This window comes from Polypterus senegalus, chromosome 1 (assembly GCF_016835505.1).
Source record: "Polypterus senegalus isolate Bchr_013 chromosome 1, ASM1683550v1, whole genome shotgun sequence".
Taxonomy (NCBI): Eukaryota; Metazoa; Chordata; class Cladistia; order Polypteriformes; family Polypteridae; genus Polypterus; species Polypterus senegalus.
The window spans coordinates 48,961,922-48,989,719 of record NC_053154.1 but is presented as its reverse complement, the minus strand read 5'-3'; the positions used below and the strand labels follow the sequence as shown (position 1 = coordinate 48,989,719).

The 27,798-nt window shown below is 41.2% G+C and overlaps 1 protein-coding gene across 19 annotated transcripts in view; it reads right to left on the bottom strand.

The window, feature by feature from the left end:
• Nucleotides 1–27,798, bottom strand: part of LOC120526032 (liprin-alpha-1-like) — a 175,019-nt gene that overhangs the window by 63,325 nt on the left and 83,896 nt on the right. For 11 of the 19 annotated variants that reach the window (XM_039748928.1, XM_039748942.1, XM_039748875.1 and 8 more), the window contains exons 10-17: nt 20,577–20,660; nt 14,335–14,466; nt 9,550–9,612; nt 9,077–9,159; nt 8,564–8,708; nt 8,362–8,367; nt 2,506–2,729; nt 1,963–2,200 (exon numbers count right to left, since the gene is read on the bottom strand). In XM_039748928.1, the coding sequence (XP_039604862.1) occupies nt 1,963–2,200; nt 2,506–2,729; nt 8,362–8,367; nt 8,564–8,708; nt 9,077–9,159; nt 9,550–9,612; nt 14,335–14,466; nt 20,577–20,660 (975 nt within the window). The remainder of the gene's footprint in view (nt 1–1,962; nt 2,201–2,505; nt 2,730–8,361; nt 8,368–8,563; nt 8,709–9,076; nt 9,160–9,549; nt 9,613–14,334; nt 14,467–20,576; nt 20,661–27,798) is intronic. The other 8 variants (XM_039748962.1, XM_039748998.1, XM_039749025.1 and 5 more) reach the window with 3 other exon arrangements.

The window sequence follows — 27,798 nt, the reverse complement described above, 5'->3', positions numbered from 1 at the left end:
TCTAAATGCACATACAGCCTCATTTACATGCACCATATACTGAAAAAAACAATAGCAGTGCATGATCTACAATATTCCAAAAATACAGTAAAACTAAGGGAAGACATTAATAATTTAAAAATTACAGATATTCAAACAAACCCATGAATCATTTTACTCTGAATTACTAATGCCCAAATAATATTAAAAAAATGCAGTAAATAAGGAAAAAATTCACAGCCTTGTGTCATGTTCATACACAATACCCATCACATCTACAGTTAAACATACAGACTTTTTCCATTTTATTCCAGCCATTGTACTATTTGCCATTATGAACAGTGGCCCTCAATTCTCACAAAAATGTAACATTTCTAAATATTTTGCCCAGTTTTACTTTTAAGAAACTTAAATAAACCAAACACAAACTTTAAATACTGAATTTATTTACAATGACAGCAGTTTGCACTACCTTGATCAATTAAATGGTTACTTAGGGCACAGCCACAACTTCTTATCTTATTTTTTTGTTATTCTAAATAGAGATTCATTCAGTCTTTACCTTGTAGTTAGCAAGGCACAAGGGCACAGTTTCAGACCATAACCTGTACCACTCATCTGTAACATTCCTTGCAATAAAAAAACGAGGACACTTGAACATAGAAAGTAACTAAAGCTTAGCACCAACACAGAAAACTAGGACTCTAATGATAGAGAGGAAACCCCCTTTCTGCGTGCAATAAAAATTTTCCTTAATTTTTTTGTTTTGGTTTTAAAATGGACATTGCTCTGTAGACTGTAGATTTTATTTTACTACAGGTTTGGCTCAAAGTTAGACCGCACTTTGTCATCATAGTAGCTCCTTGACTTTGGGTACCTGGAAGAGACATTTCACACTATCTATAACTGTGTAATACCAGCCTGGGTTATGAGCTACATTTAAAAATGGTGAGTAACAACCAGGATTGGCAAGTCACCCAGCACTTTTTCATTTTTGTAAATCAAAATATGCATTTCTTCAGTGTTCTTACAAGAGCCATATAGTCTAGTCATATGCCAACAAATTTGGCATTTCTTTTGCTACACCGTTCCCATCGGTATTGAATTTAGGCATGTATATCAGTATTCACCTGAATGCTAGTTTTATTCAGGATGTATGTGTTGGTGCAAATCTACATAAAACATCTGAGTTTATGAAAATGCGATTTAAAATTGCTCTCTGCTAACTAGCAGTGGTCAGCAAAATCATAATGCAACAAAACTATGTAAGATTTTATTTTTAAACTGAAGTTAAGCTTTGTCTAGGTTTCCATAAAGATGTACCCGTTTTTTTGCTAAACTCTGAGAAATACAATGCAAACCATTCTATTGTTTCATTTGACAACATGTTGAAATGCAATCCGATTTTTCAGTTTTCACAATACATATAACACAAAGAACCTATTATCAATTAAATTAGAACTGAGGAAGAGGAGATTCACTTATCTATTTTTGACACCAACAATTAGGGCTCCAAGTTCACACCTGTCTATCAGTCACAGAGCACACTAACACATACATCAATACAGAATCAATTTAAGGTTGGCAAGGAAGTCAGCAAGCAATATTTGTGTGTTTGTTCAAGCTGCAAAAACCAGGATATAACCCTGATGTTTAGAACATTCTTTTCCATTTCAATAGATGTCACACAGCATTTATTCTGGAATGCAAAGAACTGAGACAATGAGTAAATTATTATACTTTAAACTGTTGTAAAGCAGGTGCAAGTGTAATGCCGGTCTTCTTTGTGATCTTTGTGTGACTTCATAGTCTCTCTCTCTCTGTTTTTTTTTTTTATATAAAGGTTAGGTCAAAGTAATTTAATAGAGCCTTCATTCCTGAAGAAATACTGTACTTTAAAACAATGAGTGAAAATGTTATGTACAAATAAAAATAAAAATAAAATAAAAAAACAGCACAAGCAGCTTGATTATTTTAACTTACCAAAGTCATGATGCCAAGCCGATCAACTTCTCGTGCTGGACTACGTGGGGCTCTTCTTGGGGTTGAATGCCCACTACCTGGAGGAGATGATCCTGCCAAAGAGGAACCAGTAAAAGAAGGAGGGAGGGAACTCATGGACCTAAACCTGCTTCCAAGATTGTCTAAGCTTCCACTGCCCACTCTGCTTTCGATTTCTTCTGCCCGCAAGACTGTTGTCTCTTTCTCTTCCTGAATCATCCTGAAATAAATCAGCTTACAATTAACAGAAAATGCAAAGCATTTTTAAAATGTAATAGGCAGCTTTAAATAAAAGGAGCGTCAACATTAAAAGATTTGCCTTTATTACTAGTGTTATCAGGGTGGTGGATAGAAAATTCACAAATAACCCATGCCACAACGTGAAAACATGCATATTGCATGAAGTTTATCAACTCTGTATCAATAAGTAAGCATCAGACAATACAGATTTAACATTAACGTTAGAATTCTAGGTTTAGCAATTTAATTATTTTACCATACATTTGGAAACTAAACTTTACATACCGAATTTCATTATTAATAGCATCCAATTGCTCTTGAAGCATCATTGCTAATGTTTGGGCATCAGCTTGACCACTTGGAGATAGCAGATCAACAGAACTAAAAATTGTCTCTCTATCATCCTCAGCATCAGACACATCAACATCACTTTCAAATGCTTGTGCCACATTTGCCAAGACATTAGCTTGCTGTACTCGTTCCCATTCTTGCTCATTAAGCGTCTGTACCTTACCAAAAAATAAAAATACATAAAAATCACACCAAAGAACAAATTACAGCTTAAGTCACTTATACATAGACACATGCAAAATGTCAATAACTGCAAAAATTTTGTAAAAGGTGTCAATAAAATAATTCAAGATTAACATCTTGTGGAAAAGCATAAGTCACTTAATCTGCTTCGGCACACAATGTTCAAATATGCAATCAAGTACTATGTAGCATACCTGTAAAGTGGCTTAAGATGGATGCTATACAAAGATAAAATTTGTTTGTTAAAAGGAAAGAATGCTTTACTTTCATGCTAAAATCTGACAGGGATGAAAATGTCTATCCAATCAGGAGCCAACAATATTTATCATAAAAGAGATACTAAATTATCACTCAATAATGTGGCCTACCAAAAATTACTTTGTAACTTCATAATGTAAACTTTGGATTAGTATAATCTTTCTGCTTATGTATAATAAATTTAATAACCAGCTACTTCCTAAAGAGGTATACAATTTAAGAGAAGCAAACTAAAAAATAAAGCCACATATTGAGCATAATTCCTACATAAGAATGTTCACAAATGACAGAAAACTTTCTAGCTCAGTAGGTGATCTAGGCTTTCACTATTTTTTATCCCGATATGTTCTGAGGTCACATGTTTCTGCTTTAACTACATAACTTAGATGTTGGTTCCAGATTACCAAGATCAGCTACAGATGGACCGAACTTTATGTGAAGACGTGCTTAATGACTTCAGTCTTAAATACGTTTTCTCTTACTTTCACCAGTGTCTAAGTATGTGGTTTCACTATCAGTTTTATGGATACCATTTTTAAAGGCATGGCTTAGGTCCCTATGCATCCTTCTGGTCAAGACTGAACATGTTTATGTAAGTTCTTAGTCAGCCAGAGCAAGATAAACTCTTGAGATCAGCGATGGATTATTTTTTTCTCTTCTATGCACAGCTTCCAGAACAGCTAGGAGTTTTTTGAACTTGGTGATGAGATATGCATACAGTATTACAAATGCAGTTTCACCAAAACAGTCTTAACAGTCTGATCTATTGATTTATGTAGTACTCAACAGGTTTTAGATGATATCCACATATTTTTTCTTTGCCCTTTACATTGCTTTTGCACATTACCTAGTAGACGATAGGAAGGTTGAATCAAGTTGTGTCAATGTAACCTTTTTCAGAGGTTGCTTCTTGTAGGATACCATTGCTTATATTGCGTTTATAGTTAAGGTTATAAGGTTAAATAAGTTTCCTTCAGTTGCGCTTTTCACTTCTCCACATTAAATGACATTTTTAAAAGTATGCACTTTGTTATGAAGATCCTCTAGGTCTTTTTTTGAACTGCTTTTGCTGTCATCATAGTAGATAGATAGATAGATATTTTATTAATCCCAAGGGGAAATATTTGCTATTCCTATAATTTTAGTGTCATATGCGAATGTCACCTGTTTTCTAACTATATCAGAGTCTAGGAGTTGCAACCCCAAACATTGATCTCCGATCGACACTGCTAATGAACCTGCCACATGTTTAGCGTTCTCCTTTTATTACTCTTCCTCAAACCTATTAACTCTTTGGAAGTGGAGATCTGTAGTACTGCCATTGCTTAAAAAGACTTGATATTTTCTATACTTGTGAATACATTATTGAAATAGGAAAAAAAACTAGCCAACTGAAAATAAGGAATATTTCTTCATCAGCCAAATAAGATACACAAATAAAAATAAGACATTCATAAAATGAAAATCTAAAGCTAGTCTCACGGGGCCAAACATGATTCTCATTTGACAATGCATATCTGGGGACAACCTGATAAAAAGTGTGTAGTGAGTATTGTGAAAATCCGCTGCTGTAAGGGCTAAATCCACAGGGCTTCTTCCTTGAACACCCGCCCACAATTACTAGTCTGTGCATTTTAAATCACCACTGGGGTTTCAGAGAGAGCGAGAGTAAAAGATACTGATCAAAAGACTTGATGCTGAGAGACAGTAAAAAGATAAAATTGTTGTTATCTATGCAGGAGTTCAGTAATACTAGGTAACTGAAGCTTAATAATTACTTTGCACATTGCAACGAGCACTGTGGCAGTGAAGACAGACACACACATGTAGACCACAGCAGCTACTGGGCTCCTCACATTTTAGAAGTGCTGTCTTCACTGTTATCTGTCTGCTATGATATCTTTGTTATTTATATTGCATCACTATATGACATAACAAAAACAGTTTAGATATGCGCTGTGGTCTATGGACACACAACATGTTAAATTGATGTGACTACTTTGTCTTGACATGTTTGAATTACCAGTTAGACAGTAATGTTAAATTTATTTATTTGTCTGGACATGTAGTCAGACAGTGGATGCTGTGCAGCCTCATCTATGCACTGTACAGGCAGTCCCCAGGTTAGGTACGAGATAGGGACTTCAGGTTTGTACTTAAGTAGAATTTTAATGTAAGTTGGAACAGGCACATAAATGCTATTGTTGACCAACTGTAACCAAGCACTCTGCCAGTGAATGATGGAGTTTCACCTCTCTCTGACCTCATTATTTCTGCTTTATTTTCCATGGTGATTGTTCTTCTCTTATTTACTCTATCACCAGCACTAGAATCAGATTTGCGTTTCACAGACATTCTTGAAGGCTGAAGACAAAAGATTATGATGAGCTCTTCTGCAAAGCACTGTACACGCTACCACAGCAGGAAAGCACAAGTCGTCAACATGTCTGATGTACTGACAAGAGACAACTTCCTGCTGTGTACATAACAGTACAAACAGGCTTGCTATTGAGAATAAATGGGGGCATCGACGGGCGATTCATCACCAGCCCACCACAGTCACCTCCACTACAGTATGCTGCCTGCAGCGTTCGCCCACCGTGAACAAACATGGTACAGCCAAAGACGGGTAGTGAATCGCCCTCATTCAATAGGCAGCCATTCGATGCACACTACAATGCTACCCCCCCACCGCCCCGTTCACCCTCAATGGCCTCCATTCAGCCACAACCGGGTCAACACTTGCAGCATTACCAGCTGCCCACTGAGAACGAACGAGGCAGCCGTGTGTGGTGGGCGGGCAGTGAAACCGCTTGCGGCCGGGAGCCACCCAAGGGACACTACACTGCCTTCCAGTCACCGCTTGCAGCGTCCCCAGGCCGAAGATGATGGAGCGGCAGTTACTGAGGCACATGCGTCGCAGCTGCGGCCCCGTTCGTAAGTCGGATGTCTGGAACCTGGGGACTATCTTTATTTACTGATATTGTTACGCACATTTCTTGATTCAAGCGTGCTTGAAATCTACATCTCCTGTGGCTTTTCATTATCAGCTCTCTTAACGGTAGACCTCTTGATGGAGTGGGACAAAGTTTACTTCAAACGCAGGTTTTTGAAGTTAATATTTTCATCAATATAGCTCTGCCAATAATTTCAATATACGACAATGCTCACATTTACCATTTGTCCATTAATGCAGTTGAATGAAGTTTGAATAATCCGATGCTGTAGGAAAGTTTTTTTACTTGCATCAGGTTATATTTAATTTTTAAAATATGAAATGCGCTCTCTGCAAAAGCAACATTTTTTTTCTTTCTATTAAAAAAAAAAAAGGAAAAGCAGGGCGACGAGACGTGATCTTCTCCGAAGTTCTCGGAAGACAATTAAAAGACCCGCTAGACGCAAATAATATCAAATAAGACCACAGCCAGCAAAACACTCAGTCGTGTAAAGGCACGTAGCACTGCTCTCTCAGCACATATAAAGTGTATAAGGACAATACGTTCTAGATGAAATGTCAACAACTAAGCAAAGAAGAAAGAGCAGCGCGGAGAAAAGAGACCCAAAAGAATATGAAATGCAGTAAAATTCGAAAGCATTGTAGCGTCCCAGCCAGGCTGAAGTCTTTTTTGTTTAAAGTGACTGTTAGGTCCGATTGAGGGAGGGCAGAGTAAAGCATGGAAGACTGATAGCAGGGTACTAATTGATGATTGGGGGGATTGTGTGTGAGACACGGGGGTATGACGGGTTGGAGAGGGTGCTAGAAAGTTGTGTTTGGGGTTACGAAGTCAGAGATTGCTCAAGTAAAACTTTTGTGACACTTTATTGCATCAGTCACTACAGTATCAAAAAAAAGATAGTAAAGATCACACTAGCGCAAACAAAAGGAAATTAATCATCAGGACCAGGTGTAATTGAAAAAATAGCAGGACAAAGCAAGGTCAGAAATAAAAGGCAAAGAGTAGAAAACAGTCTTTTTGCCATTGCATCATTTAATGCACAAAACGCTGATTTACACAATAATGGACCATAAGCTATAAGAATCTGTAGTCCCGCAACAGTTAAAGCAACGACAAGTTTAATTTCAAAGAAAACACAATTCGGTCAGGTGTATATTTATGATCACGGAGAAGCGATCACAACACGAGCAGCAGAGACACAAAGTGGCAAAAAGGACAGCGGCTGTACAGGCTTTAAAATGATCAACGCCCTTCACAACACGAGCAGCATTATACGTCCTGCAAGAAAGACATTTAACCACGCCTGGGGCCGGAAATAAAGGACAAGTATTGTTTTTACAATGTCACGCGAGACGAGGCAGTGAGCCATCATTTAGAAGAAGTCAATGGACATCTAACCTAGCAGTTGTTGGATTGCTTTTGGCAGACGTGGATAACGTGCTCCCAGCTCTTAAAACAACGACATGCGACAAGCAGAACAGGCAGCTCGCCAGCACCAGAAAGACAGCAGATGATCCAACGGCATCTCCTTAGTATGCGTTCAGCCGCCCCCGCCCCCTAACAATGCGAGCAGCATTATACGTCCTGCAAGAAAGAGATGTAACCACGCTTGGGTCGGTAATAAAGGACAAGTATTGTTTTTGCAAAAGTTTTCAAAGTAAAAGTGAAAATAATGCATATGTAACAATTTCCACGAAAATAATCTCTTTAAATTGTATATCCAGTAAACCAAACAAGGGGGTGGGTGAGCAAAGTGAGCAGGGGGCAGAGCCCCCTAGTTGACTGTAGACACCTCATTGCAAACAGAAGCTTTTTCTCTTTCTGACCAGGTTCACAAGAGCACCTCTGAGTTTCTGCAGTTCAAAATAACCACCCCTGCTTTAAGCGCCACCTTCATGAAGAATTGGATTAATTTAGAAATATGATACTCAGTGACCAGTCTAATTGCTCCCACACAGTTTTAAGCAGAATTCTCACAATGGTTATCTCCAAATGTATATATTATACGTCTGGCTTCAGCGAGACTAGTCTAAAGGAAACAATGAGGCAATTAACTGCTCAGTTGATTTGCTACATCAGCGTTATGGTTTTAATAAAATTTCATTAACAGGCTGTCATTAAATATTTCACTATGTAAGACCTCTCAAAATATTAATTCATGTCTACCTCTATCCACCTCGCAGTCTGCTCATTAAAAAAACTTAACCAACTACACTAGAATTGATCAATTTGAAGTCAAAATTAAGAACAGATGTTGTCATCTTGCTATTCTCTAATTCATATTAATATGAATCATGTCCATACCACAAAAAAGCATAAAATGAAAAAAAATACAATTTTAATGTAAAAATAATAAATTCAATACAATAATGAATCTTTACAATAAACTTACATGTTTCTGTTATCCAGGGAGAAAGCAAGGAAGATTTGAAAAATAAAGAGAAATCATTTAAGACATGCAGTCACAGCTGACACTCAAAAGTAAATGCTTCAAACATACCTAATATTACACACATTAAGGGAAATGAAAGTCATTTTAAGTCAACTATTTGTCAAAAAAGGTAAAATAATAATGAAGTGTTTTGTTATCTCACTTTTGATGGCTCATCTCGAAGAGCAGCTAGGCGACCTTTCTGAGGGCGTCGCAAAACTGAGGCACTGTAGTGGTCTGTATGACTATCCATCACAGAGGAAGAAACGGGAAACCTGAAATCTGGAGTACTACCAAGCTGAGAACGACTAAAAGAAACAAAAAGATATTCATTTGGTTTTTCATGCATGTTCCATTTTCATTTGAAAGCTACTTCTGATGGAGGATTGCCGGGCATTTTGATTTAATTTGTTTAATAAAAACATTTTGAATACAGATAACATTCAAAATCACTTAAATTCTTGACAAAAGAAATTGTTAGGACTGGCAAGCTTTGTTAGGCTGAACAGCCTGTTCTTTTCAAAATGTTTGCTATGTTCTTGTATTTGTTCTTCCTTAAATATACTTACACATTACTTAAAAACATATTAAGTACAGTTAAAAAACACTTATTGCTCCTTCCCCATAGATAGAATTTCACACAGTCACTAAAACACAACATGTAAAGGGTTCTTACTTATGATTAAGTGAAGAATTACTTCTCAACTTCATCTGGTCAATTTCTGCTCTCAAATTTTCAATTTCAATTACAAGTTGCTCCTAAAAAAGAACGAGAAATTTTACAATGCATTCCTCATTTCTAGTAATAATCACCTATCCATTCAGTTCGATGTTACAGGAAGCCTAACCTAACAGTTTTAACAACAAGGCAGGACAAAACCCTGCATATGGTACTAGTCTATCATGTGCATGCATCCTTATTGGAACAATTAAATTTTTTCCAATTAACCTAACATGCGTTTTGGTGTATGGGTGGAAAACCCAATCAAATAAAAACCCAGGAGCCAGCACACTAACCAATATGCCACCGCATTGCCGACACAAACAGAATGAAATACACATTTTCAAAAAAAACAGTCCACTATCTGATTTCCAAAAAATTGGGCCAAAAATTAATTAAAAAGATTTGAAAATTTTGTCCTGACTTACCTTTTCATGATGTGCTTCTTCAAACATTTTTTTTGTTGTTTCTAAATCCCGAATAAGGGCATTCTATTGGGATGAATAAACAACAATCAATGAAACAAATAATTTAAAAAAAATCTACATGTAACTACACATCACAATACAGTATTGTATACTTGAAAACAGGGTCTTGTCTCTTCTGTAGCAAATTCTTATTAAAGCTAATTTGTATTGCAGAGTGTTTTTTGCCACGAGGTAAAGAAGAGTTATACAAGCTGAAAAACTTAAAAAATATATATTTAGTTAGTGTAAGACTTAATCATTACTAATGTATTTAATGTTCAAAGGTATTAAATTCTTTAAAAGCAACAGGAATGTCATCACAAGCCTCAAAACATAAAGCTAATGTTTTAATAGGCAAAGGGTTCATCAGTTTTTCAAGTGTCCACAAAATAGCTAATTTTTTCTCCACAGTAAGAGCAGCCTATTACCTGCACATATTTCTACTATGTGCACTTTTGTTCCACATGTATTTGGCACTATCGGCTGCTGTCCCATGTACCATGATCCTTAGTAGAGTGATCAGACTGATCAAAGTAACTATAGACCAGTAAGCTTAACATGCACCACAGATAAATTGATGGAAACAATTAAGCAGCCCCAAATGTTCAGAAATGGTGTACTGGTAAACAGACAGCATGGATTCAGACAAGAGAGATCATGTTTTATTAATTAGCTGAAATGCTATGAGGAAGAAACCAAAGCAAATGATGTTGAAGGGTACATCACAGGGTGTGAGGGAAAGGATTTTAGAACTACTTTATTGAGTAATTTTAGTTCTTACTTGCAGGCTTGACAGGTGTTAGCATACATGTGTGCCAGTTAAACTGTATAATGCCATTTAGTGGCTTGGAGGAGCTGCATATAGAGACCGATGGCAGCCACATAAATTGTTAGTGGTAAGCGCTGAGGGACATGGAATTGGGGAAAAAGGACGTCAAGGTGGCACAGTAGGGAGAGGACTCAGGCACAATGGTCTCTCTGCGGGTAGAAGCTAAAGTGGAAGAAAGAGCAGGAAAGATCTGGTACATTGAGGTGATGGAGAGATGTGAACAAAGCTGAACAGGAGGAGTTGGGGGTTTCAAAATGATTTAGATGCCATGACTTTATTCAGTGTGTGTATGTGTGTGTATATATATATATATATATATATATATATATATATATATATATATATATATATATATATATATATATATATATATATATATATATGTGGCCAGGAGGGCTTGTGCCTCCTCCAGACCGCGAGGGGGCGTCCATCTTGGTTCTGTTGGGGGCCACGGGTTGAGGGCATGGAAGCCCTTCCCTGTAGGGGCCCGTGGTCACCGCCAGGCGGCACCCCGATGCCGGTTTATCCCGTGCGGTTGCCGGTTGGGGCTGGAGCCCGCCGACGCTTGGAGGACCGGAGGAGGGCGAGTGCCTCCTCCAGACGGAGTGGGCGTCCGTCCTGGTTAGGCAAGGGGCCTCGGGTACAGGGCTTTGAAGCCCAGCCCTGTAGGGACCCGTGGCCACCGCCAGGCGGCGCCCGGTGCCTAATTATCCGGGAGCCCGCACTTCCGCCACACCAGGAAGTGCCGGGGGGAAGACTTTGTGTGGCACCCGGAGAGCTGCCAGGAAGACAGCCGACACTTCCGCCACGCTTGGGCGTGGCTAGAGGCAGAAGCACCTGGGGCTCATCCGGGGCATTATTTAAGGGGCCGCCTCCCTCCAGTGATTGGTGGAAGTCGGGAGGCAGAAGGACTGAGCTGGAGAGCGAGGACGGGAGGCGGCCAGGAAGGCACAAGAGACTGTGGGCCTGGACTTTGGGGAAATCGGTGCAGAGGCACTGGGGTCGTGTGAGTGTGCACTAGGACTTTTATATTGTAAATAGTGTGTCAATAAACAGTGTGTTGGGCAAAAATATGCTGTCCGTCTGTCTGTGCCGGGGCCAGCGTTCACAGTGGCGTAGTCGGCAGGATGCTCCGCCTGGGACAAGGCGGGGACCTGGGTTCAAACATTCAATTTCTGTGAACGGCCCGGCGCAGCAGCGGACCCCACACACTGGCCGCGGGAGCGGCCCGGGCACAACCCCGTGGGAGCGTTTCGCCCCAGACACCGCCACCGGACAGCGGAATGGCTTTCCCCGGGTGCGGAGGAGGACCCGACATCGCCGGAGTGCAGCGGGCTCCGAAAGTCGCGCTGTCGGGACGGACAGCCAGGCCGGCGTTGCGTCGCTGAAGGCCACGCCGAGGCATGACGGGATTCGGGAGGTGAGTGCCCTGCCCTGCAATCATCGGCCCTTCGGGTCGGACTTACCTTTGTTTCGACAGGGAGGGACGAACGGATCCGCGTCGTGGCGAGCACGCTGGCCACGGGCTGTCGGCAGCGGCGGCGGAGGCAGCGAAGAGGGCTGCGGATTCGGAGCCGCTGCGGCTCAAGGAATCGCCGCAGTCACAACGCGCGAAGAGGCACGTCTCCGCACTCGGAGCAGGGGAGGCAAGATGGCCGCGGGCCGGGTGTCCCGCCCGCTGACAGGCACGGGATTGGCCGGTGTGTCTTGCGTGCCCGCCGATGATTGGATAGAGGCGGGCCCAAGGAATGCCAGTCTCGTGCCAAACCGAGACCCGATTGGGCCAGAGGGAGTGGCCCAGAGGAGGCAGGCGTCGTGTGGAGCTGATGAACAGGTAAGCCCACCGACGCCTGTCTCTCTTTTTCCACCAGCGCTCGGCGTGCGTCGGAGGAGTCCTTCGCCCGCCAAGCCGTCCTTTAGGAGTTGCTGCGTGTTCTAGTCGCCAGTGCGAGCAGCTGATGGAGAAGGCGGTCGCGTCGGGACTGACACCGCGTGAGACGGAGGAACGGCGCGGGCGCTGGAACCGGAGGCAGGCAGAACACGGCGGGAGTGGTGAGTGTTGCCGCTCCGTAAAGCAAGTGGGGGTTCGCGAACATGGCGTGACTGTTTACAGGACGAGCGGCTCAGTAGGCAACTTCCCAACAGCGGATGCGGCGGTGCAGACAGCTAGCGAGGCTGGGAGATCGAACACGCAAGGGCGGTAGGATCGGGCTGCTGAGTGCCCTGGGTCCTAGCGCCCTGCGCTTCAAGCCCGCAGCTGTCTCCTGTCGCTTGCCTGGACGCAGACGGGCTGGATTTGAGCTTTGCTGTGCTCAGACCCAGACCGCCAGCGCCCAAGAAAAGAAGGAGGAACCGAAGGGTGAATGCCGGTTCCTCCGATAGGAGAGGGCGCGGCGCTGGGTGCGCGCGTCCGGAGAAGGGCCGTCCTCTGAACGGGCAGAGGAGATCCCCTGGGCGGCTGGGCGAGCCGCCTGCGAGCGTGCCGCGGACGAGCGGCGGGGGGCATGGAACCTGCGGCGGAGGACTTCAGCAGGCAAGTTGGGGGCTGTCGGAGGGGGCAGGAGCACGGTCGATACGGAGACCGACGGAGCGCTGGGATGAGTGTCCTGGCTGTGCTTCTGGCCCTCTTTTCTTTATTTTACAGGCCCGAAGCCCCGACGAGCGCTGAGGCCGACGCCGGCGGGACCTGCCCGCCTGGAACGGGCGCTCGCTGGAGTGCTCCACGCCGGGAGGCCTTACAGTGACCCGCTGGGGAACAGCGGGGCGGGCGGCGCAGACCACAGGGGACGTTGCGCCGGCGAGGTGCCGAAGACAGATGTCCCAGGGTGCCGCGTTGGACCCTGGGGACATAGTAGGACGCTCGCTGGGGACGTGCTGCCCTTTCGGTTGTGCCGCTCGACCCACGTGTCCTCGCTAGCGGTGGGGCACTGTGGCCCCGGCGGGGCTGGAGCCCGCCGGGGCGCCAGGAGGACGTGAGGAGGGCTTGTGCCTCCTCCAGACCGCGAGGGGCGCCCGCCTTGGTTCTGTTGGGGCCACGGGTTGAGGGCATGGAAGCCCTTCCTGTAGGGGCCCGTGGTCACCGCCAGGCGGCGCCCGATGCCGGTTTATCCCGGCGGTTGCGGTTGGGGCTGGAGCCCGGCCGGGACGCCTTGGAGGACCGGAGGAGGGCGAGTGCCTCCTCCAGACGGAGTGGGGGCGTCCGTCCTGGTTAGGCAGGGGCCTCGGGTACAGGGCTTTGAAGCCCAGCCCTGTAGGGACCCGTGGCCACCGCCAGGCGGCGCCCCGGTGCCTAATTATCCGGGAGCCCGGCACTTCCGCCACACCAGGAAGTGCCGGGGGGAAGACTTTGTGTGGCACCCGGAGAGCTGCCAGGAAGACAGCCGACACTTCCGCCACGCTTGGGCGTGGCTAGAGGCAGAAGCACCTGGGGCTCATCCGGGGCATTATTTAGGGCGCCTCCCTCCAGTGATTGGTGGAAGTCGGGAGGCAGAAGGACTGAGCTGGAGAGCGAGGACGGAGGCGGCCAGGAAGGCACAAGAGACTGTGGGCCTGGACTTTGGGGAAATCGGTGCAGAGGCACTGGGGTCGTGTGAGTGTGCACTAGGACTTTTATATTGTAAATAGTGTGTCAATAAACAGTGTGTTGGGCAAAAATATGCTGTCCGTCTGTCTGTGCCGGGGCCAGCGTTCACAATATATATATATATATATATATATATATATATATATGTGTGTGTGTGTGTATGTTTTCTTTGTATAAAATACAAAACTCTATAACACTTAAAATCAATTTTAGAGCAAGTAACAATTTCAGAGGTACAAAAATACTTAAAAATCAAGATATTTTCTTATTTCAAATGTCCTTAATAAATATAAAAAATAATTAAACAACCAAAACAGACCAACATAGGTAGTACCTTATCTTCTAAAGCTGCCATTCTTTCTTTCAAATGAAGCTGTAATCTTTCATTTGATTCAGACAGAAGTTTATCAACAGTTTCGGACAATCGTTTGTTATGTTCCTCATTCATTTTCTCTCTCTGTCGAGCCTTAAAAAAAAAAAAAAAAATTTGGTAAATACATACTTGCATATAAAGATAAAAGCAGAGAGACAGAGACACAAAGTCAGGCAGAATGAAAAAGTCAATGTGAATTAAAAATAGTTTTGACACTAGAAAAAAAAAATTACAAATCAAAACACTTCTGCTTTCAGCAATGGCAATGTTGGGCCATAAGCCAATGTTACAGTTGGAGGGGATGTCAAACTTGACTAAAGCTGCTGATCTTGTTGTCCGAGTAAGTTAGATAATATGAATCAAAATTACATTTTAAGTCAAATTAGATGATTGAAAATGAGAAGCTGTGCTGGGCATTTCGTATACAAAGTATCACAAGCCATACAAAGGCTTTATAGGTAGGGCAAACTCAGCTGCAATCTACACCCTTTTCCCCTCCTGTTGTGATACATAAAACATGGAACATTAGACCAGTTAGATTATGTCGGGGAGATTCACTGTGTATGTCAGACTACATAAATGTTGGTAATGGGAGTGGGCCATGACTAGCAAAGGGAAAAACACACTATACAAGTCTGTAAATAAAAAAGCACTAGAAAAATAGTGTAATGAGACATTGCCTTGGGAAATAGTTTAGAAAGAGATGCATGTGAATTGTGTGTGTTCATTCCTAAAAGGTTCCAATGGATGGGGGAACTTGTATAACAAATATTCATGAATGGGACAATTCCTTCAACCAAAAATCACAATGCTGTGTTTAAAGAAGAAGCTGAAACCCAGAACAAAATGAAGCTGAACCAATAGTTACTTGGATGCCTGAAGGTTCATTGTGTTATAAGTAGGTGACTGATTAAGAAGAAAGACAAGACAAGAGAGACATTTGCTTCCCCAAAGCACTGTACACAATGCAAGAACTGTAGTTTGTGTCAGAGGAAATGTGGAAATCACTAATCATTTCAATGTGGTAGTCTACAATAACAAAAGGAGTGCATCTATCATGTGGATCAGGGACTATTTTACAAGCATAGGCTGATCAAATCCTGAACATCAGCCTTTAAAACAACTACGAAAATATGATGAATCGTTTATTCAGCATGGATTTATTAGTGTTATTGCGAAGAAAGAGAAAAGGCCTAAATGCCTCTTGTGCAGTAACATGCGGACTATGGAGAGTATGAAACCAAATAAACTTAAAAGGCACTTTGAAACTACGCACAAAGAATAAATGGGAAAGCTAAAATAATATTTTGAAAGAAAACAAAATGAGCTCAACAGTCAGCGGATGCAATTCAGAAGAGAAGTAAAAACAGGTGAGAAATCTCTGTGCATATCATTTGAAGTGAGCTATCGCATAGCCAAGGCTATGAAACCACATAGGATCCCTGAGACATTGATTTTACCAGCGGCAACTGATATAGCAAAAACTGTATGTGGTGAACATGAAGGACAAAAACCAAAGAATATACAGTGGTACCTCGGTATACATCCTTAATCTGTTCCAGATCCTTTGACTTATACCAAAGAGGACGTATAACAAACTAATTTTTCCCATAAGAAATAAAGGGAAAATGATTAATCCGTTCCCATGAAAAAAAATCCTATTGTTATTGGCATATTATACATTGATGGAGTTGTATAAAATAATTTAAACACTGCTTAATTCTAAAATACATAAATACAAAAGCAATTAGATGAAATAAATGAAAATTTAACCTCGCTTTACTTTTTAATAACGTCTTTGTTTTTCACAATCGTAGATACTGTCGTTCTCTCCATACGGTATGCAGTAGCCATGTCCCGGATACGCATGCCACCTTCATACCTTTCAACAATCTATTCAAATTTATGCGAAAAAACACAAAATCACATGAAAATTCACATAGAGTTATAGCATGGGTTGTTCACTGAATGCTAGCAACTGACGCTTGTGGGCAGTCGTGGCTTTGTCTCGAGAGAGGTAAACAAGGGTAGCGCATGGTGTTCTAGCACACGAGTCGTATTGCAAACAAAGGTCATATACCAAGCAAACTTTTTCACGTCCAAACAGGACGAATACCAAGTTGGACTTTTTCCAAAACGGACGTACAGTGATCCCTCGCTATATCACGCTTCGACTTTCGCGGCTTCACTCTATCGCGATTTTTTTCTCATACACGCTTATGTCACTACGCATGCGTTTTCTGAGAACTTTTACCTAAGCCCCACGATGGCTCCTAAACGTGCTGCTTTTTCTAAGTCTTCTGACAATAAAACTAAGCGCCGGAGGAAGATGCTTACTATCCAGAAGAAGGTGAAACTCTTGGATATGATTAAAGATGGCAATACCCTACAAAAGCCTCCTCACGCATATGAAAAGGCAGCACCAGCAACTGCCTATCAAGATGTTCTTCAGCCACACACCTAGACACCCACTGCCTACTCCTAGTACTTCTTCACTGAAGACAACAACGCACCTGCTCAAGATACTGCACCACCTCTGAAGACTCTCCTACTGATGTCGTGCCTTCATAGGTTAGTGGTTGTGTGCAATTAAATATACAGTACAATAATCTACTATATAAAAGCGTTCGGGATTGTCCTTCCGTCCCGTGAGTGCAAAGCATAGCAGTATTGCGCTTATTACAGAGTTACTACTTGCGGGTTGAGTGAGGTACGAAGCAACGCAATGTGAGCAGAGTTCTGGTGCTCACATCGTTCCCTTGCTTTTGTGCGTGATGCGCTGGAAAAATAGACAAAATTATGTCTCTGGAAATAATTAATGTTGATGGAGTACAAATGCCTCACCGCGTAGTAAATATCAGGGGAGATGGTGCTTGCTTATTCTCATCTATAGCTTATTTAGTGCATGAAACTCTGTCTTCAGCGGTACAGATTCGGGCTGACATTGTACGACTTTGGACAGGCACTTGAGGGGATAAAAACTTAGGTTTTCGGGAGATGTTATGAATGGGCACTTTGATGTTCTCATTCCCAACACTTACAAGCCTGATGTACAAATGGAGCGCACAAAAATTGAGGATAAAAGTCGGTCGCCTTAAAAGGCGAGTGCGCCTAGTAATATATTTGTAACGTCTAATATGTCTTATTTTCTCTTATTTTGTCTAATATATTGGGTAATAGTGTAATGGTGACTAAATGGTGTTATTTCATGTCTAGAGGGCTCTAATAATGTTAAAAACGTATTTAGAAGGTCGTAAACAGGTTTTCTATACTCTGTGAAAATATTCGATTTATAAATAAAGAATCCTACTTCGTGAAAATTCATTTATCACGGTAGAGTCTGGAACTCATTAACCGTGATAAACGAGGGTTCACTATTTACCGAGGTACCACTGTACCCCTGTTTAATAATACAGTGAAACTAAGAATTTAGGCAATAGAAAAGAATCAAGACAGCACACTAATGGAGCGACTTCCCCAACCTGCATTTTACAAATGGATGTTAGCACGGAGGATAAACCCAGTCACCTTTTGACTTTTTTTCATTACACGTATTACAATGCATTTTGTGAGGGCATTTTCTACTGCATACGGCATACTCAAATAATGATTGATCATCTACCATGTCTGGAGGAGCACTTTCACAACTTACTTTCAGGGATTGGATATGTCAAAGACTGACTGGGTGACTGACCAATTTCACTGCAACCCAAGCTCCGTGGATCTTCCAGACAGTGTCATTGAACAGGTGATTAAGCTGTATTGCGATTGAATGCTGCAAGTGCTGCATTCTCATGTCTCAGTGGAGGAATTCTGGTTTGAAACCAAAGCAGATTACCCTGAAATTTCACTGTATGCTTTAAAACATCCGATTCCCTTTTCAAGCACTTATTTGTGCAAAGATGGATTTAGTGCTCTGGTTCACCTAAAATCAAAGTACAGCCTTTGCCATGAAGCTAAAAATTGAGCTCAGGTGCATCCTGTTTTCCTTGGTCATCCTTGAGATGTTACTGCAGCTTAATTGGAGTCCACCTGTGGTAAATTCAGTTGATTGGACATGATTTGGAAAGGCACACACCGGTCTATATAAGGTCTCACAGTTGACAGTTCATGTCAGAGCACAAACCAAGCATGAAGTCAAAGGAATTGTCTGTAGACCTCCGAGACAGGATTGTCTCGAGGCACAAATCTGGGGAAGGTTACAGAAAAATTTCTGGTGCTTTGAAGGTTCCAATGAGCACAGTGGCCTCCATCATCCGTAAGTGGAAGAAGTTCGAAACCACCAGGACTCTTCCTAGAGCTGGCCGGCCATCTAAACTGAGCGATCGGGGCAGAAGAGCCTTAGTCAGGGAGGTGACCAAGAACCCAATGGTCACTCTGTCAGAGATCCAGAGGTCCTCTGTGGAGAGAGGAGAACCTTCCAGAAGGACAACCATCTCTGGAGCAATCCACCAATCAGGCCTGTATGGTCGACTGGCCAGACGGAAGCCACTACTTAGTAAAAGGCACATGGCAGCCCGCCTGGAGTTTGCCAAAAGGCACCTGAAGGACTCTCAGACTACAAGAAAGAAAATTCTCTGGTCTGTTGAGACAAAGACTGAACTCTCTAGTGTGAATGCCAGGCGTCACGTTTGGAGGAAACCAGGCACCGCTCATCACCAGGCCAATACCATCCCTACAGTGAAGCGTGGTGGTGACAGCATCATGCTGTGGGGATGTTTTTCAGCAGCAGGAACTGGGAGACTAGTCAGGATAAAGGGAAAGATGACTGCAGCAATGTACAGAGACATCCTGGATGAAAACCTGCTCCTGGGCGCTCTTGACCTCAGACTGGGGCGACGATTCATCTTTCAGCAGGACAACGACTCTAAGCACACAGCCAAGATATCAAAGGAGTGGCTTCAGGACAACTCTGTGAATGTCCTTGAGTGGCCCAGCCAGAGCCCAGACTTGAATCCGATTGAACATCTCTGGAGAGATCTTAAAATGGCTGTGCACCGATGCTTCCCATCCAACCTCATGGAGCTTGAGAGGTGCTGCAAAGAGGAATGGGCGAAACTAGCCAAAGCTAGGTGTGCCAAGCTTGTGGCATCATATTCAAAAAAACTTGAGGCTGTAATTGCTGCCAAAGGTGCATCGACAAAGTATTGAGGAAAGGCTGTGAATACTTATGTACATGTGATTTCTCAGGTTTTTTTATTTTTAATAAATTTGCAAAAAACCTCAAGTAAACTATTTTCACGTTGTCATTATGGGGTGTTGTGTGTAGAATACGTTATATTCCAAATCGTAACCTTAGATCTTCAAATGAGTGTCTCCTTATAATTCCAAAAGCTAAACTTAAAAGAAGTGGTGAGGCGGCCTTCTGCTGTTATGCAGCCAAAATCTGGAATAGCCTGCCAATAGGAATTCGCCAGGCAAATACAGTAGAGCACTTTAAAACACTGCTGAAAACACATTACTTTAACATGGCCTTTTTATAACTTCATTTTAACTTAATACTGATACTGATACTGTATGTTCAATTCTTCATAATAACTATTCATGGTGGCTCTAAAATCCGTACTGACCCCTACTCTCTCTTCTGTTTCTTTTTCCGGTTTCTTTGTGGTGGCGGCCTGCCACCACCACCTATTCAAAGCATCATGATGCACCAACATTGATGGACTGAAAGCCAGAAGTCTACGTGACCATCATCATCAGGTCCTTCCATGAAAACCCTAAATACAAAGAGGACTGTTTGATTTATGTTAGGTAGATTGCCCAGAGGGGACTGGGCGGTCTCTTGGTCTGGAACCCCTACAGATTTTATTTTTTCTCCAGCCTTTGGAGTTTTTTTGTTTTTCTGTCCACCCTGGCCATCGGACCTTACTCTTATTCTATGTTAATTAATGTTGACTTATGTTTATCTTTTATTGTCTTCTATTTCTCTATTCATTTTGTAAAGCACTTTGAGCTACATTTTTTTTGTATGAATATGTGCTATATAAATAAATGTTGATTGATTGATAGAATTCTGAGGAAAAAAATGAATTTAATCCATTTTGGAATAAGGCTGTAACATAAAATGTGGAAAAAGTGATGCGCTGTGAATACTTTCTGGATGTACTGTAAATTGAATTGTGGAAGCAACATAGAGCAACAAGAATAATTTATCTTAAAATGTATGTCATTAAATAAGTTAAACAAACTAAAACTTATACCCTTAACAGTTCTTGGTTTTTCTCTTCCAGCTGTGCCTCCATCTGTCGCAAACGTTCCTCAATATTTCCATGTCTCTCTTCCGCCTGTTTTATATATTTTTAAAAAAAAAAAAAAGTTTGCAAAAATTTATTACTTTATTAAAAAGCCAGCAGAACGATGAAGACTTAATTGTCTTGACTAAAGTTTTTGCAATATTTGAATGCTTTAACTTAAGGAAAGAAACATCAACAAGCAAATATTGGAACAAATGAATAATGCAACATTCTCAAAATTGTTCTAACTTAACTAAAAGGACTTAACTAAAATTAATTTTGAATATTCATACTGGGTTATTTTTGTAAATAGTATTGAACTGGACAAAGTCTCAGTTTGCTTTTTTCTAACGATACTACATCAAACTCTTTGTAAATGAACTAGCAGAATCACCTTGTCATGAATGAATTACATATGTAGCAAAACCATCTTCTGAAATCAGGTCCTAGCAACTTTAAAATCACACAATCAAGCAAAAGAAAAAGAGCAAGAACATTAAAAACACACATTAAATTTACAAATGAATAAAAAGAAATTCAAATACAACTACAATCATTTGAAATGAGTCAACAGAGACGAACATTAAAATTACTATAATACTGAAGGCACCATTGATATAATATTACAGTACCTATTTAAGCTGATACATGAAAAGGAGAAGTGTTTTAATACAATTTTCAGTTTTCTCACTCAGATACAGTGGCATGCAAAAGTATTCAATCCCCTTGACAGACATAATTTTCTGCATGACAAAAGATTTGTGTACATATTTATCCATATTTTTAGTGTGAACTCTTAAGCTGTAACATTTCATTTCCAAAGTACGAAATAAACGATTTTCTGCAGAAATTTATCTGAAGAATAAAAACTCAAAAGTTAGTGTTTCCAAGTGTATTCAAGCCCTATGAAGTAATACCTTGTTGAGAACCCTTTTGAAGAAATATCAGCCTTAATTTTTTTGGGGTTGGTATATACCAAATTTATATAATTTTTCAGTAGTGATTCTTCCTCATTCTTCTTGGCAGAATTTATACAAAAACTATGTTGGTGGGAAGGCACCTCTGGACAGCAGTTTTCAAATAGTGCCAAAGATTCTCAATAGGGTTAAGATTGGGGCTTTGACTTGGCCATTCTAAAACATATTTTTGTAGCCATTTCCAGCCTTGTGCATTTCAATGACTTTCTTTTTCACATCAGAGTACTCCTTAGTCTTTGTACCACAATTACTGCAAAAATGAAGCCAATCTTCCCTTAAAAGGGTGCTTTTTATATCCAGAAAGATAAAGGACTCACATGTAGTACATAATTACGTTTAATTATGATTAAATGATTGTCACTTTTGTGTCGTTTGTGATTAATTTGTCATTTGTGTAAACCTGGAGCTTCCAAAGCACAGAGTTTTAAATAGTTACAGAAACACCACATTTTCAGTTTTTCTTCAGTTAAATATCTACAGAAAATTTTATTTTAAAAGGTTTATTTTAATTTTGGAAATGGATTGTTACAGCATAACACTTCACATTTAAAAACTATATGGATAAATGTGTACAAATCTTCTGCCATGCAAAAAATTATGCAGGCTTTTGCATGCCACTGTATTAGACTGAAAAGTTTACGGCCTAGGATTCATGCAACATTGTGCTTTAACACCCATAAACAACTAGAGAATTGAACTTAAGTTATATTTGCTGACTAATGTAAGTGGAAGGCAGCCTGGCTTTGAGTTTGCTCAAACATTATACAGCTATGAAAAAAGAAAACAGAGGGAGGGTGGGAAAAAATAGCACTGGCATAGGATATAGAAACTGTCAGCTAAACAGCAGGTTTTTGCTGCCAGGAAAACTTTACAAGAAAAACCAAATAATTGTTAAGGAAGAAGAGTTTAAAAAATGACCTTGTTAAATATGTAGATGTAATGAAAATATTGCATACAATTTTGTTAGAAGAATACCAAAGAAAAATAGTTTATCTACTTGGGAAACAAAATAATGGAAACACAATACACCCACTATAAAAGAATCACAATAAACTGGATAAGTTGTTTTCAGAAAATTGTTCAGGAAAAAAAGAAATAAAAAATCAGTAATTCCAAACCACCCAAATCTCTACTTTGAAGATATAGCTAAGGTTTAAAAAAATGGGATCTCCATAAATTCTAATAAGAAAAGCACAAATTGGGATGAGAGAGGGTCACACATTTGGACATATCTTAAAAGTTTGTAAAATAAAAACACAACCCCTTTTCATCATTTAGTAATTTCTCTTGATTATAAAACAAATTAAAAATAGCCATTCAAAAAAAACTTTTGCTAAAATAATGTTGAGCATGATTAGATTTATGTTCTTCAGATAAGACATATAGCATACTGCAATAATATAAAAAAAAATATTAGATTATAAACAAAAATATTAGATGCTGTTCTGTGTAATGATGTTATTGAGGAGGGGTACGCAGGAAAAACCAGCTGTTTTTCAGTCTGTAACAGAAAAAAGCCTTTTGCTACCACACAAGATCCAAAAACTGTCTCTCTTTAAGTAGATTTTGTTATGTCCAAAAATAAGATTTTTCATCTGTCAATCTTTGCAGCCTTTGTCCAGCTTTGATGTTCTTGTTTAATAGTGCTTTTCAACATTACTTTTTACACTTTTAAAAATTGATTATTGTAAGTAAAAGGAGAGAGGTGCTGTGAACATGAACTATTATTGGCTAACAGGACATAGGAAAATTCAGGAACCAGAATGGATATTGAGATATTCATCCCAAAAGCTCTAAACGCACTCAAATCAATCCATCAACTGCTCCTTGTAGAAAACTGTTTGTACTTATAAAAAGTACAATCACCTCACTGTAAACACTACAGTTATAATATTGCACAACCTGAGCCACTTTATAAAGCACGTATTTACATACGATGACGATATCATTTTTAAGATGAAATGCAGCAAAATATGTTTATTATATTATACAGATAAAAGCACTGTATGCTTCACTGGGACAGGCGTGAAGGATAGAATAATTAAACATGGACTACGAAGATATTTCAATGTTCCTTAAAAGTTTTGAAGAATCGGCATTATAAGCTTACAGATGGCTTAACGTCTATTACAGAGCTGATTGTGTGGCGATCAGTTACTTGGAGAAAGAAAAGTAAGGACAGGAATTGGAGGTTAGTACGTTTGAAAGAGACAGTATGGCAGGGACGGCCTTAGGCAGGTACAAACTGTGCACCTGCACAGGGCAGCCACGCCAATATATACTGCTCAAAAGAATTAAAGGAACACTTTTTAATCAGAGTATAGCATAAAGTCAATGAAACTTATGGGATATTAATCTGGTCAGTTAAGTAGCAGAGGGGGTTGTTAATCAGTTTCAGCTGCTGTGGTGTTAATGAAATTAACAACAGATGCACTAGAGGGGCAACAATGAGATGACCCCCAAAACAGGAATGGTTTAACAGGTGGAGGCCACTGACATTTTTCCCTCCTCATTTTTTCTGACTGTTTCTTCACTAGTTTTGCATTTGGCTACAGTCAGTGTCACTACTGGTAGCATGAGGCGATACCTGGACCCTACAGAGGTTGCACAGGTAGTCCAACTTCTCCAGGATGGCACATCAATACGTGTCATTGCCAGAAGGTTTGCTGTGTCTCCCTGCACAGTCTCAAGGGCATGGAGGAGATTCTAGGAGACAAGCAGTTACTCTAGGAGAGCTGGAGAGGGCCATAGAAGTCCATAACCCATCAGCAGGACCAGTATCTGCTCCTTTGGGCAAGGAGGAACAGGATGAGCACTGCCAGAGCCCTACAAAATGACCTCCAGCAGGCCACTGGTGTGAATGTCTCTGACCAAACAACCAGAAAGACTTCATGAGGGTGACCCAAGGGCCCCATGTCCTCTAATGGGCCCTGAGCTCACTGCCCAGCAGCATGCAGCTCGATTGGCATTCGCCATAGAATACCAGAATTGGCAGATGCACCACTGGTGCCCTGTGCTTTTACAGATGAGAGCAGGTTCACCCTGAGCACGTGACAGAAGTGAAAGGGTCTGGAGAAGCCATGGAGAACATTATGCTGCCTGTAACATCATTCAGCATGAGCAGTTTGGTGGTGGGTTAATGATTGTCTGGGGAGGCATATCCATGGAGGGTCACACAGACCGCTACAGGCTTGACAAAGGCACCTTGGCTGCCATTAGGTATCAGGATGAAATCCTTGGACCCATTGTCAGACCCTATGCTGGTACAGTGGCTCCTGGTGCACGACAATTCCTGGCCTCATGTGGTGAGAGTATGCAGGCAGTTCCTGGAGGATGAAGGAATTGATACCATTGACTGGCCACCACACTTTCCTGACCTAAATCCAATAGAACACCTCTGGGACATTATGTTTTGGTCCATTCAATGCCACCAGGTTGCACCTCAGACTGTCCAGGAGCTCAGTGATGCCCTGGTCCAGATCTGGGAGGAGATCCCCCACAACACCATCTGTCATCTCATTAGAAGCATGCACCGATGTTGTCAGGCATGTATACAAGAACACAGGGGCCATACAAAGTGCTGCAATTTTGAGTTGCTGCAATTAAATTTTGGTAAAATGGACTAGCCTGCCACATAATTTTTTCACTCTGATTTTTGGGGCGTCTTTGAATTCAGGGCTCTGTAGGTTGATCATTTTCATTTCCATCAAACGGTGTGGCATCCTTTCGTTCCTAACACATTACCCAGTCTATATCAGTATAGATATCCAGGAGGATTTCTTTTTCCCATTGAGATCTAATGCATTTTCAAAGTGCTCCTTAAATTTTTTTGAGCAGTTTATATTGAATAGAAAACAAAGAGAAAATAACGACACAGCTAAAAACGCAGCAGCAAATTTCGACAAAAGTTAAACGCTTGTGTCTTCAGCATGAGGCGGCTATGCAGTGTCCACGGCCATCCGCCATGCATAAGATACCATACTGACATTGGCGGCGAAGGGGCCACCAATTCTTTCTCTGTCCAGGGCCGCCACGAGCCTAAAGCCACCCTCGAGTACTGTTGCAATAAATTATTTCATCAAAGGTCGCGCACAATCACTGCGCCACCGTGTTCCCATGTTTAATAATGCGCTTTAACTCCCATCATCATGAACATGATATCACATACACATCCCGGTATTTTAGTTATTCAGAGAGCTGTAATATCACGAATGTAATGGATTCTGTGTCCTGTCGGAGGAAGAGAAAGCCCATTTAAAAAGCACGTAGTGATTCACATACATAGAGCACATAGAACACATACAAAACAAAGCATTTAAACGTGCTACTTTAATTACGACGTGATTTGAGAAACTGGTTAATTAAACTTAATTAAAATTAAGATGAAGTTTATGATGTTCTACTTTAATGACAAAATAAACTACATAAAGTGGAAATTTCGAGATTGAAGTTGACATTTCGTGCTTTTTCCACCCCCACTGTGTGCCTTTTTTTTCTCTGTACCCTTTCATATGACACTCAGATGGTGGGCTACGACTCGCCTTTTCAAGGCGACTTTGATATCTGACAACTTTTTTTATTCTGGGCACTGTGCAACTTTGTGAATTTGAGCTTTCAAGTTTCTCCGACACGCTATGTCAGTCGATCAGCTTCCTTTTGTTGTTTATACCACTGTGTAAATCAACAAACAGTACATTTTTCCTTGCCTCCACTTGGTATTCGCTAAAATTCCTCCATTTTCCCTCTTGCTTTTCACAGAACACTGAGCTTAAGGGCTATTTTATTGATTTGCATATTCAAAGCAGCGTAATTCTGGGAGGAGTTAAGCCGGGACAGCAGGCGCGTGCACGAGCGTTACTTTTTACTCTGATCGGGATTTATGCAGCGGAAGAACGTGGAAGTTGGAGAACACACAGATGTATGCATCTGGATTTTTCTGTGCGTAAGCACATTTCGGCTTTTGTGCTTACGTCATGTTATAGTGTGAGTTCTAGGCACGGTGTTATGCATGAGGCCCCTGATGAGTATTAAACCAGCCCATTCAAGATCAATGGTGCTAAAGAGAGTGCAGACATAGCCATTAAAATTAAAAGCCTGAGCAAAGTGTTTGACAGTACCCTGAAGGATGTATCTGTTCACTCTATCTGCACGGACCTTGGGGGTTTGGCAGAGACTGGTAGGTAGACTGGGACTACCAATTAAGTTTAAAGAATGGCTTTACTAGCATGGTATTCTACACTTAGGATCCTGTGGCTGCTCCTGGTTTACTAGATTGCAGTACCAACAGTGGAATCCTTGGAGAAGGTGGTCAGTGCTCACCTTAAAAGATGATTTGGCCTACACAGGAGCTAGAGACCAGCATTCACATTCAATTGCCTTAAGAGAAAGCCACACCTGCCACTCACAACCTTAGAAGGGAATCCAGAAAGTGTTGCTGTACAGGGAGTAAAATGACCCAAGAAGGCTAAAACTGAAATCAGGGTAAGGACTAGATCGAAGTGATGAGCAAAGGAGGCTGTTCAATAGGCAGAGAACTAAGCTGTGCCAGAGAAGCTGGTGGAAGCAGTTATTTGAGGCAAAGATAGGCTGGGACCTTTCTAAACTTCCCAGACAGACATCACCATAGGAAAGGAGAGGCATGGCTCATCCAGAGGAAAATAAGAGCAGTAAGGGCCGGTTTATACTTCATGCTCAGAATGCGTACACGCATGCATCATGGCTGCCATGGATTCCCAGCGTTCATTTGGCACATCCTTTGAGCACTTCCTCAAAAATTAATGTGACGTATGTGCGAAAAAAAAAAAAATCGGGGGGTTTCATTATGTTGGAACGCAACGTCAGAGTCTCCATTTACTATCAACATGTGACAGCAAGCAGCTTTGCAGATCCAACAGGATCAATGTGCATACTTCGATGTTTGATGAATGGCTCAATGTGGTGAAGCAAAATGTTTTTCAAGCATCACATATTCTCCATCACAATGACACGATACATTTTAAAGGTCTCATGTATCATCTTCTGTGCTGTTTTTTTTTTTTTTTTTTTTGCAGCTTTGCAACAGCATCAAAATGTATGGAAGCGTATTTGAGCCAGAGAGGAAAAAAAACTGACAGGGTGACAAAAAAAAAAAAAAAGGTTTATTTCATGATTAAAGTGGAAATTTCAACTTAAATCTCACAGTTTACTTTGTTATTGAAGTACAACATCAAACG